Source organism: Diabrotica virgifera, chromosome 7, assembly GCF_917563875.1.
Source record: "Diabrotica virgifera virgifera chromosome 7, PGI_DIABVI_V3a".
Classification (NCBI taxonomy): Eukaryota; Metazoa; Arthropoda; class Insecta; order Coleoptera; family Chrysomelidae; genus Diabrotica; species Diabrotica virgifera.
Window position 1 is genome coordinate 115,757,505 of NC_065449.1, and position 16,543 is coordinate 115,774,047.

A 16,543-nucleotide genomic window follows, 5' to 3' on the forward strand; every position below is an offset into this window, starting at 1 on the left:
AGGTTCTAATCACAATCAAAACAGCCAAATTCGAATACCTCGGTCACACATCATTAGGAACAGTGAGAGATATGGACTGCTGCAACTAATTTTATAAGAAAACGTAGAAAGAAAACGGGGACCAGTAAGGCGAAGGATTGCTTGATTGAAAAATCTGCGTACTTTGTTCAACACGACAGCCACAAATCTTTTCAGTGTAGTAGTATGCAAAGTGCAGATTGCCATGATGATCGCCAACATTAGAAGCGGATAGGCACTACATTAAAAAGAAGATGAGATCTTCATAAACGGTCCGCTAAAATAAAACAGTAATTACCTAAACCACAATTATCTCCGAAAGTATTAAATTTTGATATAGGGAAGCCTAACACTATTCGAAAGACAATGTTATTATAATTATAAGAACAAGGGGATTTTATTTAAAATTATTTACTTACTGTAGTTTATTGTAAGTTTTGTTGTTTAAAGAAATGGCGGTTCATTTGTAAATACCCTGTATTTAAAATTGGATTTCGATAAAAATTCTTGAAAGAACATTACCTATTCTTGGTTTGCAATGGCTTTGAAGACATTATGATTCTAAAGCTAGATAGATAAAACTTTAGATTGATTTTGTGTTCCATCGGTTAAGGATTGGTTCTATTTGCTTTGTATATTATTATTTAGTGGATCAGTATTACCTCTTAATAACAAAATAATGAAATCGATAAAAAAATGCAGATTGCTTATTTAATCCTAGGTCTACTAGGTACTTGCTTACTTGCTGTATGACTAGAATTATTATTACAAGCCTGCAGCAATTTTATTTTCTATTTAGCGATCCGACATCGACATTGAGAAATATGAGTGTAAAATACTAGGTGGATCTTATTAGGCGGCAGAATTAGTATTACTACAATATAGGCAACTCGTAATACAGACTTGCGTTTATTGTTGCAGGTTAATCCGGGGAGTAAAGCTGCGCTTAAAGGAATCCGAGAGGGAGATTTGATTTCGTCAATCAATGGTCAAGGCACTAAAAAATTAACAAACATTGAAGCACATGGACTTTTACGCAATGCAGGAAATGTACTGAAATTAGGATTAAACGAGTAAGTAAAATATGTCTGATATTTTCTTTACATATGTGTTTCTTTTAAACTATATTTTTTTGTGAGATAGTAAAAATGTCGGAACTTATTTGTCAACTAAACTAATTAGGTCCAAAGGGTACCCCCGTTAAGATAGGGAAAATGTCCTCACACCCAGAATTCAGTTTTTAATTAATTTTTTTGCATTCGATGTGATTAAAAAATAAGAATCAGCGCAATTTTAACCACGCACCCTCTTTCCTCCCCTCCCCCACCAAACACGTCATAATTTTTTTATTTTTATTTTTTCCATAAAATCAAGGTTTTTATAGGTTCTATATAAGTAATTTGAAGTACTTGAGTCCTTAAGGACATTAAAAAATGGGAGAAACACGTTCAAACCCAAAAAAGACCCCCAAAAAACATATGATGTTTTTGGGGGTTTGAACGTCTATCCTAAAGGACTCCGTTACTTCAAATTATATTATAATCTATAAAAAAACTTTTTTTGATCTATTTTGGAGTCGTTAAAATGGAGAAAACGCCCAAAAACCTCTAAAAATCAGTTTTTTGGATGTTTGAAAGTGGCACACCTTATAAAAAATCTGAAAAAAAGAAATACAGTATTTAATAAAATCCACGAGGAAAAAATTTCCTGTAGTTGGCTGTATACCATGTATTACAAAAAACCATGAAATCCTTTATAAAAGGTATATTTGTTAAAATCCCTATACAGGGCTACATCATAAAATAAACAGAACTAGTTTTCAATCGATTGACCGATCATCATCAGTGTTTCCTAAAAAGTGTATAACCTGATAAAATGATGCAAAGTATTTAAAATTTTGACTATGATTTTAAAAAGTTATAGGTTATACTCACTTGAATCATGCATGCTAACCACCAAAGTAAAAATATTAGGGTAAAAACCCTTTAAAATTAATCCGTCATAGGAACATATAAAATTGATGTGACTTTACATATGGATGTACAAAATATCCAATGTTTCACGCCCTAGGTACCATTGAGCTAAATATGACTTGTTCACATCATGGCTGTGTAGAAGCAAGTGACTTTGATAGCGGAAATCCTGAATGGTGACATGACAGAAATGACAGTTCCACAGGAAGTTAAAATTTCCCTGTTGGTTTTGTGATTGTAAAGTTTGTTAAATTATTAACAATAAACACAGTCGCTCCCACTATAGTAAATACTCTGTTAGAATGAAAATTAACTTGATGTAGAATATTTGTAATGAAAGAGATAGGCAAACCACATTACGCGTTGGAACGAAAACTTAATAAACGTTATCAAGCCCTCTTATGTGGATATCTAGGGCTTAGAAAAGCAATTTTATGTTGATATCAAGTTATCGATATTATTCGAATGGTCGGAAGTTGCCGTAGTATGTGGAAGCACCACAAAAGATCACAATGGGGGAGCCACAGATGTAGAAATGTTTAAAAATCAGGGAGGGATGTACAAGATAAGCTCATATTCATGCGACCATTTCCCAAGTTCCCTGCAGGCCACCCAATCAGAACTCTAAGGGTTCGACAAAACAGACCGTCACATGATATAGTCAACCATAGGAGAGAGGGTTGAGTGTTAGAAGTTTATGAGACCATAATGGAAATGTGACATGAACGGGACCTAGAAAGAGTAGTGAGACTGTTAAATTTGGTTATAATGTGAATAGATGGGGTGAAGATAGTCATAGAAAATTATGGATGAACGTTTAGAGATGGAGATGTATGTGGGTGATGATAGCAGATGTTAGTTTGTATGTGTATCATTGGATAGATGATAATGGTTAATGGTCATTGTTAATCCATAAAAAGGTCAGCCATAAAAATGTCAGCTAGGAGAGGAGATAGGCAACTACCCATGACTAAGCCATCAGCTTGTCTGTAATATTTATTGTCAAATACGAAGAAGTCTTGAGCTAGACAAAATTGCAGTAATTGAATAATTGAATTGGTAGCAGAAATGGTAATAGAACTTGCTCTTAGAAGAGAGTGTACCAGATTAATAGTTTCTTGTTTGGTTCTTGTACCAGAATAATAGTTTCTTGTTACACTCTCTTCTAAGAGCAAGTTCTATTACCATTTCTACTAAATTCGATTATTCAATTACTGCAATTTTGTCTAGCTCAAGACTTCTTCGTATTTGACAATAAATATTACAGACAACCTGATGGCTTAGCCATAGGTAGTTGCCTATCTCCTCTCCTAGCTGACATTTTTATGGATCATTTAGAATCCGTAGATATCATGAAAAATCCTGAAATTCTCCATTGGTATCGTTATGTTGCTGATTGTTTTCTCATCATCTCAGGTAACTCAAATACAGCTGAACTATTACTTTCTAGAATCAACCAAATCCACCCCAATATTAAATTCACTATGGAATTAGAGTCTTCCAAATCAATAAATTTTCTCGACCTTACTATTACCAGATTAAATGACCACTTCGAATTCAGTATCTATAGGAAACCAACACAGACCGACCATATGATTCCATCATCTTCCAACCACCCTATGTCACACAAACTTGCTGCTTTTCACAGTTACATACACCGTCTTGAAACCATCCCCTTATCACAATCCAACTACAAGAAAGAATTAAATATACTACGTCAAATAGCTCACAATAACGGATAGGATCCACACATCATAACCAAGCTCATTCTTAAAAGACAGCTCAAGGTCTTACGACATGCTGCGTTCCCTAGGGATTTGACAACTAAACCTACTTATGCTTCCATACATTTCCATGAAGATAGACTGTCTGGGGATATTTCAAATATTATAAAAAGATCAGTTGATAATATTCAAATTTTTTTCCAGGGGGTGGTTTTGGGGGTTATAACCCCTCTTTTGGATGTACTTTGAGCTCTGTACGCTTAACACCATTATTATTCCATAGCCCCCAGAGACCTTCAAGTAGACGTAATCCCCCCCCTTAGGATCATCCTGGTTACACCTCTGATAATGGTTTAAACGATTTATGAATTTGATTAATCTCCTAATCATAATCATTCCTAATTTTGTTATTCAATGAAACAGCAATCATAAATTGGTCATAAATCTAATACAATGTTATTCGTTAATCGATTAATTTGATGATTTCGTAAATCCATCTCTGCTTCACAGATTCATTTACCCAAACTGTAATAGTGTAATCTCCGTATATTTATGGGAATTGCACTGAAATAGAGAGAACCGTTTAAGTGTATTGTCATGTTGGTTCCATAGGATTTCTGCATGAAATGATAGGTGCGGGGAGTCGAAATGTTTGACGGTATTTATGCAGGAAGGCGAGGCAAAAGCACAAATAGGTTAGTTATGGACGTGGGTTGGTAATGGATGAATTCAGGGTCGGATTCGTTCCAGTAATTAAAGAAATTAATGTTTTTGCAATAGTTTTTGGGGTTAGAATGTAAACGATGACTCAATATGAGGCATATCTAATAATCTAATAACTTAAAAATATATATTGTGTTTATAATTTAAGTGATAGATTCTACAGACTTTTCAAACCCAGAAAAGTAATCAGCAAAAGGTTATTGATAAAAATTCACAAGGAAATGAATTTCATGTAGTCCAGCTGTATACTCACAAAAATGTTTTTCTGCAGCCTAGCCGTTCCGAAATAGTTATTTTTCTACAACCACTATTCAAAGTGCACTTTTCTGCACGGTTTTATGTTAGCAAACTTGATATTTTCTCACAGTATAAGATATTTGACATTAGTGTGCAGAAAAGTGACGTTTCTGTGCCGCAAAGTGACGTTTCTGTGCCGCAAAGTTCTTTTCTGCACAGTTGACTACCTCATTCTGAGTAACGTTATATTCTGTTTACATCCGTGGTTAAACTTTAGACAAATATATAACCTATAAGACAATTATTATATTTACGGTGACCATATCTTTTTAAAGAAAAAAAAGTACAAAAAACAAAAATGTATTAAAAACGCAAAATGTATCTTGTTATTGGACAAATATAGCTTTTTGGCATTAAAAATAAATAAACTATGTAGCTAAACATAAAAAATTATATCAATTAAACTAAACATAACACATTACATTAACTTTGAAAAAGTTACAAGCCTGTAATAATTAAGAGTTTTTAGATGAGGGACCTGGAATAGCCTCATCTTCTTCCGGTGTTTTGCATCATTCATATTTTTCTGAACTTAAAATTAATTTAAGAAGGTCCGGCTTCGACTGAAGTAAATGAAACATTTCATACAAGTCTCATCAAAATTTGCGTACACCAGCATCGCTGCCTTGAGAGTGATATGGACATTTGTGACTGTTCCGACGTCCAATAATAATTATTTATTACAGAAAATAAACGCTCGATAGCCGCACTAGTACCCGGAAGACAAAAAATAAATTCGCATAATATTTGTAAGTTTTTCAGTTTGAATTGATCTACACACTTAAAAACTTTAAGCCATCGATCCTGACTATTTTTTCTTCTCTGTTCCACTCAGCAATTTTTTCACTTGTAGCCATGTCTTTCAAAATTCCCAGTTCGTCAAAGAGTTGATCTTCGTTTAACATGGTTGCCTTGATTTACAATTTATTAAAAGCTTCGAGAGAATAACAAACATCGTTCCAGGTTATTTCACTTCTTATACGAGCTCCACACTCTCGCCTAAGTCGATCGAGGTTCAACAAGTACGAGAGTGTAGACGGCCACCTTGTGTAACTTTGCCTCACTTCGTTCTACTTCCATTCTCTGTCGCTGTCGGTCTGGTCAAAGGGATCTTTGTCGGTATCGCACCGCTCTTTGTCGGTATCGCACTTCCTCGCGAAGTAGAACGAGTGTGTAGAGAGGGTACTTCGGACTTCGGTCAACTTTGGCGAAGTAACTTTGCTCATGTGGCAATTCTAAGTATGTTTAACATTAACAATTCCTTCGGTTAATGACTTGTGTGAGTAAGTTTAATATCATACCATTTTGACTCATGAGTTGTGAGAACATGTTTTTGAACTCGTTAAGGAATGTTATTAGTTGTAGTTCTATGTTAGTTTTAGGTTCTTGGTCGTGGTTGATTTGATGTGCTGTCACATTTGCATATGTTCTGTAATGATTTTGTAGAGTAGTGTTTAGCTGATTTGTTTCATTACTTACATGAGGGTTGTTAAATGTTTTTTCTTTGGGGCTGTTGGTTTCCTCTTTTTGGCATATTTCTGTTTTCTACTAGTTCCATGTAGACAACACAGCCCTTATAGTTAGCAGGGTGATCTTGTTTGCATATGCCTTAGCCGGAGTGTTTCTAGGTTTTTTTACAAGATTTTGTATCATGTTGTTCTCCACATGAGACATGTGTATGAAAATGAAAATTTGTACTCCAGTTTTCTAAGAAGGTTACACATTTTGTGTAAAAATGTTTCACTTGTGTAGTGTACGACCACCGCACCATACGCCTGATGTCTCACACACTTAAAATGTTTTTAAAGATCATTCATAAACGCATTTACCAAACACTTGATATGGATATTGAAGAAACCTACTTTGGGTTTACACTACTAATCCAGAGATGCTTGGATGTGAACCAGGATAATATGTACGTCTGTTTCATAGATTACAACAAGCCTTTCGATAAAGTCTGCCACAAAGAGCTAATGGACATCCTCAAAGCAAAACAATTACAATACAATGACCTTTGAATTACAACAAATCTATATTATAAACAGCAGGCACACATACGCATTAACGAACACACATCAGAAGAGTTCGAAATTAAAAGAGGAGTGCGACAGGGGTGTGTATTGTCACTACTACTATTAAATGCATACTCTGAAGAAATTATGAAAAAGTTCTTGAGGGAGAAACAGTAGGAATAAAGGTACCTAAATGGAACGCCAATTAACAACATTAGATATGCGGACGACACTATCATAATAGCGGACAACCTCCAAGACCTCCAAAATCTAATGAACAAGATAGTTGAGTGTGGAGAACAATATAGATTATCAGTAAACATCAAGAAAACTAAATTTATGAGGATATCAAAAACCCAAAATAATGATGAAAGCCTGACAATTAAAGGTAAAACTTTAGAACAAGTTGAAGACTACAACTATCTTGGCACAATAATTAATCACACAAACGATTACTTACTCCAAAGAAATCAAAGTTCGAATAGAGAAGACAAGAACCAACTTCAATAAAATAAGAAAGGTAGTTTGTGCAAGAGAACTGAAATAATTAAGACTTGAGAGTTAGGCTGGCAAGGTGTTATATTTTCTCGACTCTGCTTTACGGGATAGAAGCATGGTCAATTAACGCGTCGACTACTAAAAAGTTGGAAGCATTTGAACTGTGGGTGAAGGTACCTGAAGATAGCATGGACCGAGCCTGTAACAAACAACGAAGTCATGAGAAGAGTCAACAAAAGAATGGAAATATTGGAAACCATATATGTATACAAAAAGAAAAATATACAAAGAAATTTGTTTAAAAGTAGTAAAAGATAAAAATATTCATTTTTAGAAAAAATAAGTACATTCGCGTGTCCTTAGAAAGGTTTTAAAGTACATTAGGACAATATTTAAAAATAAGTACTGTCCTACTTAAATAAGTACATATGGTCACCGTAATTATATTTAACTATAGCATAGAAACTAAATTATGGATGTTACAACTGTTTTATTTTACAATTTTATTCTTATTAAACATTTTATAATTATCAAATAACCAATAAGGATTTAGCAACCTGTGCAAGAGACGTCGAATGAAGTAGGTTTTGTGTAAATCCGTGACTGCATAAATATAATGTCAATAATGTGTAATAATTGTTTAAATTTAAACAAATTAAGACAGTGCATTAATTTTTTAACTGAATTCTGTGCAATTTATTTAGGTATGAGGAATTTAAATTGATTAGTAGGTATTAATTAAATACAGTTTAAAATTTATCACATAGGTACCTATTATAATTAATCGTCGTTTGGAAATTGTAATTTTTTTTTAGGAAAAACTGTGCTTGTAGAAAAAGTATAGTGTGAAACACGTGCAGAAAGGTAATTTCTCACTCGTTTGAATTGCGGCACTCGCTTGCGCTCGTACCGCAACTTTTCAAACTCGTGAGAAATTAGTACCTTTCTGCACTTGTTGCACAATATACTATTTCCTAACTAGTGCGGAAAGTGATACTTTCCCGCACGAGACTGCCGTTGACCCGAACGACGCGATAACGGAGTTCGGGCAAGCAGTCGAGTGCGGGGAAGACACTTTCCGCATGAGTTAGGAACAATATTTTTTCTAGGGCCGTACGTTTGGAAAAAAGCCACAAAAAATAGAGTCATATCAATTTTTATTTAGAAGTGAAAATACATAAATTAATTCTTTGACAGGGTTGTCAAAACCAAACTTTCAATATAATGGGTTACCACGACAACTATATTGGTTTTTATGACGACGATTCAAAACCATTGTAATTGTCTACTGATTTGACTTTTAAATATTATGTCAAAATATTTTTTTTATCGAATTATTGCGTTAATTTCATTAAAACATGAACACAATAAGATACATTTGAAATAAATTAGTAAATAATATCTAAATATTAGTTTATTCCATGTATTATAGTATATTATAATGACATTTTAAAAGGTATTCTACTATCCCGCACGCCGTGCGGGAAAATTTACTTTCCGGCACGACGCCGACGTGCGGAAAAGTGCAGCTTTCGGAAAAGAAAGGCGTGCGGGAAAGTGGCTGTTTTAGCACGGCCGTAGAAAAATAAAACTTTCGGTATGATTTATTAAATCGAAAGTACCATTTTACACAACTCGTACTGAAAGTAGCTACTTTCGAGACTAATTTTTTCCATTTCGGGGCGCTTTCTTTACTTTCGGGGCGATTTTGGGTAGCTACGTAACGGCTTTGACAATAACATCAACTTTTGATTATAACAACGCTTGTCATTTAAGATTCGTGTGTGTGAAAATGGCCGCAATCAAATTAGTATCTCAAAAAATAGTGAAAGTACTGACACGTCTAACACTAATTTCAATACTGCCATTTCTGTTAATATTCCTAACAATATCAATGTAAATAATTGTTATAATTGTGTTATTATTATTCATAAGTAGATTTTTCTAATGTTGAATTCACGAGAGTAACTTTAAAGTGTTTAATAAAAGTTCATAAGTAAAGTTTATCCATATATTCTTTTTAACATACAAAACGGCTGCAGAAAAAATATTGTACGTAACACGATCCAAAAGTGATTTTACGAGACTCGCAGGATTCCAGGACTCGCCTACGGCTCGCCCTGGAAACTTCCTACTCGTCTCGTAAAATATCACTTTCGGAACTTGTTACGTAAATTACTATTAATAAAAAATTCCTTTATAAAAGATATACGTATTAAAAAGAACCATTTCGGCTACATCACAGAACGTTTTTGGAATGAAAATTCCATCTTCAAGCTGCTTATAAGCTATACATGGTAGGTATACCTAAAAATGGTCACCGTCGTCACCATATCCCAGGGCCGCTAACAATATATGGGTGAAAATCCTTTAAATGGTATAAAATTATATTACATTGTTGTAGATAGTAATATATTTTTAACTTTAACGTGATTTACATCATACCAACGCAGAACTCCTTATTGGGGGTTGCTGGCTTGCAGAGAACCTTTCCTAAACGGATTCAATGTAGATACCAACTAGTTTTTGATAACTTGAAACTTTGATAGGAAATTACGTTATCTACCAAAAAATAAGACAGTAAGTAAAACAAAATCAAATTTATTTATTTAAAGAGGCAAAAGTTGAATTTAGCCTCATGATATGCTCGCAGTACAAAATTATTCAACACAAAATATATGTGTAAAATAAAAAGTCAGTCATTTGATGCAGGCGGGAGATTCTTCTTCTTCTTCTTTGTCTTCTCGTTATCATTGTCTGTGCAATATCATTGCAAAATAATCTCCTTGGGATAAACAAATTGAATAAAATTTTAAAACATTGACGAATCATCTTAAAATTTTTTTGTGTATTATATGGACTGTTTGACTCAACTTTTCATGCAATATCATTCATATTAATTATCATGTCTTAAGTTCATTTTTGCTAAATTTATAGCAAAGTTTTGATTTTCGAAATTTTAGTCTTATTTTGCAATCTCCGAAGCAACAAATGATCGGACCAAAATTCAAAAACCGCCATTTTAAACCTTTGCTCATCTACTAAAAGTTGAATACTCTACATAAGATATTTAATTACCCTATTTTTACCTGTAGCGATTTAAACGAAGAAACTGCCATTTTAGACCCTTTTGTTAACAACTAAAATTATCCTCCGAACTCTGATGGGCATTTTTGTATTTTTAATATATTAGGTATATACATAGTACTCAAAAAAAACCCATTTGCAACCTGGCTGGTCAAGTGTCCCGAACATGGTACATTTTTGCCTTATTTCCATGGAGTAGTATAGATAAACCATTAATTAAATTTACTTGTCCTTTAATTTAAAGTAATAGTACATTGTGACCTAGTAGAAAAAGCTTAACATTCCCGGACGATGTAAAGATTGCCGTCGAGGCGCAAGCTGAGACAAGTTAATACAGAGTCCGAGAATGTGGCTTTTCCTACAAGGTATACATACTGTTTTTTCGAAAATCGAACAATTAAATTATATTAAAATAAATATGTTAAAATTTTCAAATAGACATATTATTATATTGACTCAAATATTCGTGATGCCACCACATACAGGTTTTGTAACTATAGGAACAAAAATATTGAATTGTCAAATTTGACGCATTTGCTTATTTTTGTCAGTATTTTTGGTGTTTTTTTTTTCGTGTTTTCTGTCATTGTAATCATTCTAAAAAGCAAAATTACCCAATTTAATCATGAATGATGATGAGTGTTCGATTCCTGGTACCCCTCCAGAACTGATGGAAGTAGTGAATAATGCTTCATTAGATTTATTGCATCAAGATCTAGAGACTAGAACTATTCATACAACCGTTTCATGGACTATCGTAAGAAGAAAAATGCAAGTTCTTTCTCAGAAAATGTTGTAATGGCATACTTCTTTTGTTCTTTAATAAACTTGTTCTGAATCTGCTGTAAGGAAAAAATATTTCCTTACAGTAAGGAAATAACGTTTCCGTACAATTATTTTTCGTTTCCAGGCAACGGCTAAGAATTAGGAAACATCGAACGTTTCTTTCAAAAATGTTGTCTAAAATGTCTAAATTCCTGTCCGACTTTCGGAAAATTTAATTTATTGTACAAAACAAACATTTACCAAAGGAATATATGAATAAAAAACATATTTTAAAATTCATTATAAGCTTTGCAAAATATTTTTAATCCTAAACATGAGTCTCAAAATACCCATTACCAAAATGGAATAGGAAACCACACAGACGAAAGTCAAAAGATTAAATGAAACGTTGGCGTATGAATAATAAAACGGCAATTAGAATTTTTTAGAACCACCTTTTGTAAGAACGTGATCTTCGTTTAGGGCACAAAAAGCCGTAATGCAGCAGAGTTGAGGCAGTCTCTGCTACTGGAAAAGCACGAGCTTATTTATTTAAGCCATAATTTTAAATACACGTACATTTTTATTTTAGCTTCACCCACCGAGGACCTAAACGGCTTTAATTTGTTTAGTTTATTGTGCAAACAAAAAAAAATCAGATATACCACTAGCTCTCACAAAAATTCATGAATTTTTACGTTTAGCTAATATAATTACCCCAGTCTATCTGTGAAAAAACCATCGATTTCACATAAAAATCTGATACAGGTTTTTGAAGGTTGAAAAAGGTATATAGGGATAGCTGATAACAAATCCTTGATGACGTATTTTGATAAAATGTTGAAATTTTTGTAATATATTTTAAAATTTGAAGCCTCAAAGAATCGATTGCGATCTATATCTCTAGAGTCACTGTTTGGGTAAGTACAGTTGTTTAAATAATCACTCTCACACTTTAACACACTTCAATATCACCAATTACCATAATTTCTTGCAATTCACTGGGTCAATTATGTATTTTAATTTGGAAACTCACAAATTAAAGAAATTTTTAAGAGAACGTGGAATGAAGTAAACAATTCTGTTGTATGCAGGCTTATGAATTTATTAAAAAATCCTTAAAATTTATCCACGAAGGAGTGGAAGTACAAAACGTTTTCGGCCAGACTGACCATCATCAGTGTAAACCTGGAAATAAGTGAATCACTAAGATTAAAAAGCAAAAGGGTGAAATTTTGACAGTTGAAAAAATTTAAGAAAATGTGGTTACTTACGTCCAGTGTGCAAATAATTGTAACTAGCCACTTCAATAGGTATAAAAACCTCTAAAATAAATTATTGTTACATTCTATATTAAAAAGTAGTCGACAAGAAGTCGATGTCTTAAGATTTAAAGATCACATGTGAATGTATTTCATCCTTGCTCGAAAATTGCACAAGGTATGTAGATACTTGTGTTCAGGTGAGAGGTTACGAACCACCTGATTAGACAGTTTGATCACAGTATAGGAGGAATCAGTAAGCTCACTCGTCGAAAAATTTGTTCCACTTTTCCGAAGATGCGCAAAGTCGTCCAAAACTCTGTTCACCTCGCGCATCCGACACAGCGGATGGGATACGTTTGCTATGATTGGTCGGGATCGTCAAATCGTCATCTGATTTTCTTTCATGAAATTTTTGAGGTTGTGTTTGTGTTTGAGAATTGCGCTATTCCGGCCAATTTACCACTTCATTTTCTACTAACAACATATCATCATGAACAGAGTTTTGGACGACTTTGCGCATCTTCGGAAAAGTGGAACAAAAAAAAATTTTCGACGAGTGAGCTTACTGATTCCTCCTATACTGTGACCAAACTGTCTAATCAGTTGGTTCGTAACCTCTCACCTGAACGCAAGTACATACCTTGTGCAATTTTCGAGCAAGGATGAAATACATTCACATGTGATCTTTAAATCCTAAGACATCGACTTAATGTCGACCACTTTTTAATATAGAATGTAACAATAATGTATTTTAGAGGTTTTTATACCTATTGAAGTGGCTAGTTACAATTACTTGTACACTGGACGTAACTAACCACATTTTCTTACATTTTTTCAACTGTCAAAATTTGACCCTTTTGGTTTTTAATCTTAGTGGTCCACTTATTTCCAAGTTTACACTGATGATGGTCAGTCTGACCGAAAACGTTTTGTACTTCCACTCCTTCGTGGATAAATTTTAGGGATTTTTTAATAAATTCATATGCCTACATACAACAGAAGTGTTTACTTCATTCCACGTTGTTATATTGAAGGTATACATCCAACTACAGGGTTTACCCCCTTTTTAAAATTTTTAAGATCTACAACTTTTATTTAACCCTTTCATTGCGGATGACATCGAAAGACGTCATTCGATTTTTAAGTCACAGGCAGATGACCATTTTTTTTTCTAAAATGTATAAGATCCGTTTTATAGACAAAAAGTGATTTTTAAAATTTTTTACGATTGTTTAAAAAAACAAACCAAAATCACCTGTACGTCTTCAAGCTTTTGTCCTTAGCTATCCCTCATATACCTTTTAGAACCGTCAAAACCTGAATAATTTTTTTTTGCTTTTTACTGGCGTAATTAGCAGGTGACGTTGGCCAGTACTACTTTTATTTAAAAAGTGTGTTTTTGTTTAACCATTTCAGAACACGTCACAAACAAAGAGGTTCTGAGAAAGATGAATAAAGAAATGAAAATCCTAAATACCATCAAAACAAGAAAATTGGAATATCTCGGACGTATTACACGTGGAGAGAGATACAGCTTGCTACAGTTGATTATGCAGGGAAAGATTCAAGGAAAGAGAAGCATAGGGAGACGCACAATATCGTGGCTGCGCAACCTGAGAGAGTGGTACGGATATACATCAAATGGACTTTTTATTAGAGCAGCCGTCTCTAAAATACGAATAGCTATGATGATTGCCGACCTACGCCGCGGAGATGGCACTTAAAGTAGATAGATATCTATAAGTCGGAAAGCAAAAGTTTTACAGACCGATAAATAGTAGACATGGGAGAATCTACGATTCGTATTCTACACCTGTATACTTATCTAGGTAAAAATCCAACGAAGTCTTGGTTCCTAAACTAAAATTCAAACAATTAAACGTGCACACCATAGATTTAATGACATCATATCCCACTGGTACAAACAAACTTGACGGCAAACAAATTCAACAAATTTTTCCGCATTTCTTAGTTTTTTCGCTTCGGTCAAGTTTAGGGAGAAAGCACTGCGCGAAATAAAAACCTATATGTACTCGTATTTACCACAGCATCTACCGGATACACTCTTTCTCTTTGTCTTTAAGAGTGTGAAACAAAGATAACTATCTGTAATATAAGTGTCAAAATTATGTTGTCCTATAGAAGGTTATGTAAGATTTTTGTTCCTAACTAACGCCTTTTGTTCTTAAAATTAACGCCTAACTAAACCTACCATAAAACAAGACTATTTCGAACCTAATCCACCAATCAAAGATAGGGAAGGGAATGAAGTTGGTTAAAAAATAAACTGTCGTTAAAATATAAACTAAATAGGTAAAATATAAGTCAAAGTTTTCATCCTAATAAAAATATTTAAACATATTTTTAAAAGACATTTAATTGAAAACTTATTGGACCATTTTCCTGGTAACACCTCCATGGCTTCTAAAAATTGCAAGCCAGATGGATGCTGAAGCGAAGAAGACAAGAGGGAATTCTAAAACTTGCAATTCACGACCCCGTCTGTTCAACGTGGTAAATTCCAACTGAAAATGGACCTATGTTATGTTACTCAAACGAGTAATAGTAATAAAAAAAATTGTATATTATATTTATTCAGTTGCAATGCGAAGCCAAAACTGTTTTAATTTTCATTTAGTTGAGAGAGCGTAAACCAGCTCTCAAATCGACGATTTCGCCTCTTATTAGAGACATCATCAGAGAGGCATAGGTGGCAAATAAAATATAATTTGAAAACAATAATTTGACATTATATTTAACCTCCAATATTATGACAGACGTCAATTACCATTTACCATCTCACGAAATTAATAATGACGTCATATCTACTCATGCAACGAAGGCTATTGTAACTTAATTTTGGTTGAACTGAGATAATCGCGTTTGAAAATGTTTCGCAAAGAGTTCGCTCTAAGAAGTGACGATATCTTTGGAACAAAATTTGTTGAATCTGATACTCTTTACACACTGAAATTTCTGATATATTATATTTAAAGGGTTTTAAGGAATTTCACAAATCAAACATAACAAAAAACACATTTTTTTTCTAAATCTTGTAGACTTACTATAGTTTTCGTCGAAGCAATTAAGGAAAAAATAATACTTTAGACTCTGTAACAGTAAGTGACGTTTATCTATCTTTGGAAGAAATACGTCTTACAAATTTAAATTTCTGTTATATTATGTATAAAAGGTAAGGTATTTCACATCAAACATAATAAAAATCAGATTTTTTGCTAAATTTTGAAGACTTACTATAGTTTTCGTCGAAACAGTTACCGAAAAAATATTTGTTCTAGACTAGACTTACTAGTAACAGATTTATTGAAGTAAAACAGTACTATGTACAAAATTCTAATAAAAAACATTTCTATAGTTAATCAGAATAACTAAAATTAGAGTCTAACTAGAAAAAACTATAGTAAGTCAAACAGTTTAACTCAAACTTGGAATACCTTTCGCTGTTTCTTGCAACGAAGAATACAGTAACTTAAATTACTATAGTTTTCGCTTGCAGGAGTGTGGGTCAGTAAACTTACTATACACATGCAAATGCTTTACTGGTTGCCTTAAAATTCATACCTGATTTACCATACTTTTCCACCAAATAAAGCTTAAAAAGAATAATAATAGGTTTGTTCTAGCATCAGTTTCAAACGGTTTGAAACCATCAGCGAATAGTGGACCAGCGCGAGTAGAGGGGATAGCACTGGTGACTGTATTATGTTTTCTCACTGACCAACTGTTTATATATAAATTCGGGTTCAAAACGTCCTCCGACGTTGTCCGATGCCTTGTTGCCAATATCTTCTATCATTGCAGTTTTCATCTTCTAATCCTCGTACACTCATTGATCGTCTTACTCCTTGTATCCATGTCGTTCTTGGCCTTCCTCTTTTTCTGTTTTCTGTGGGTATCCATTTCATAATTTTCTTTGGCAGTCTTTCCTCCCCCATTCTCTGAACATGTCCGTACCACGTTAATTGTTTCTTCTCAATGCATTCTACAACCGTTTCTTGTAAATTCATTCTTCGCTTTACTTCCTCATTTCTAACCCGGTCCAATCTCGATGTTCTACTTGCTCTTCTTAGGGCGTCCATCTCAGTAGCTTATAATTTTCGTTTTAGGTGTTCCTTTATTCTCCATGTTTCGGATCCGTATACCAATGTGCTCTTAATCAT

General features: G+C 33.6%; 1 protein-coding gene across 9 annotated transcripts in view; it reads left to right on the plus strand.

Moving 5' to 3' along the window:
• The window catches only part of LOC114328625 (uncharacterized), an 895,031-nt gene that overhangs the window by 368,801 nt on the left and 509,687 nt on the right, over window positions 1-16,543 (plus strand). For all 9 annotated transcript variants that reach the window (XM_050655804.1, XM_028277517.2, XM_028277519.2 and 6 more), the window contains one exon: window positions 940-1,091. In XM_050655804.1, the coding sequence (XP_050511761.1) occupies window positions 940-1,091 (152 nt within the window). The remainder of the gene's footprint in view (window positions 1-939; window positions 1,092-16,543) is intronic.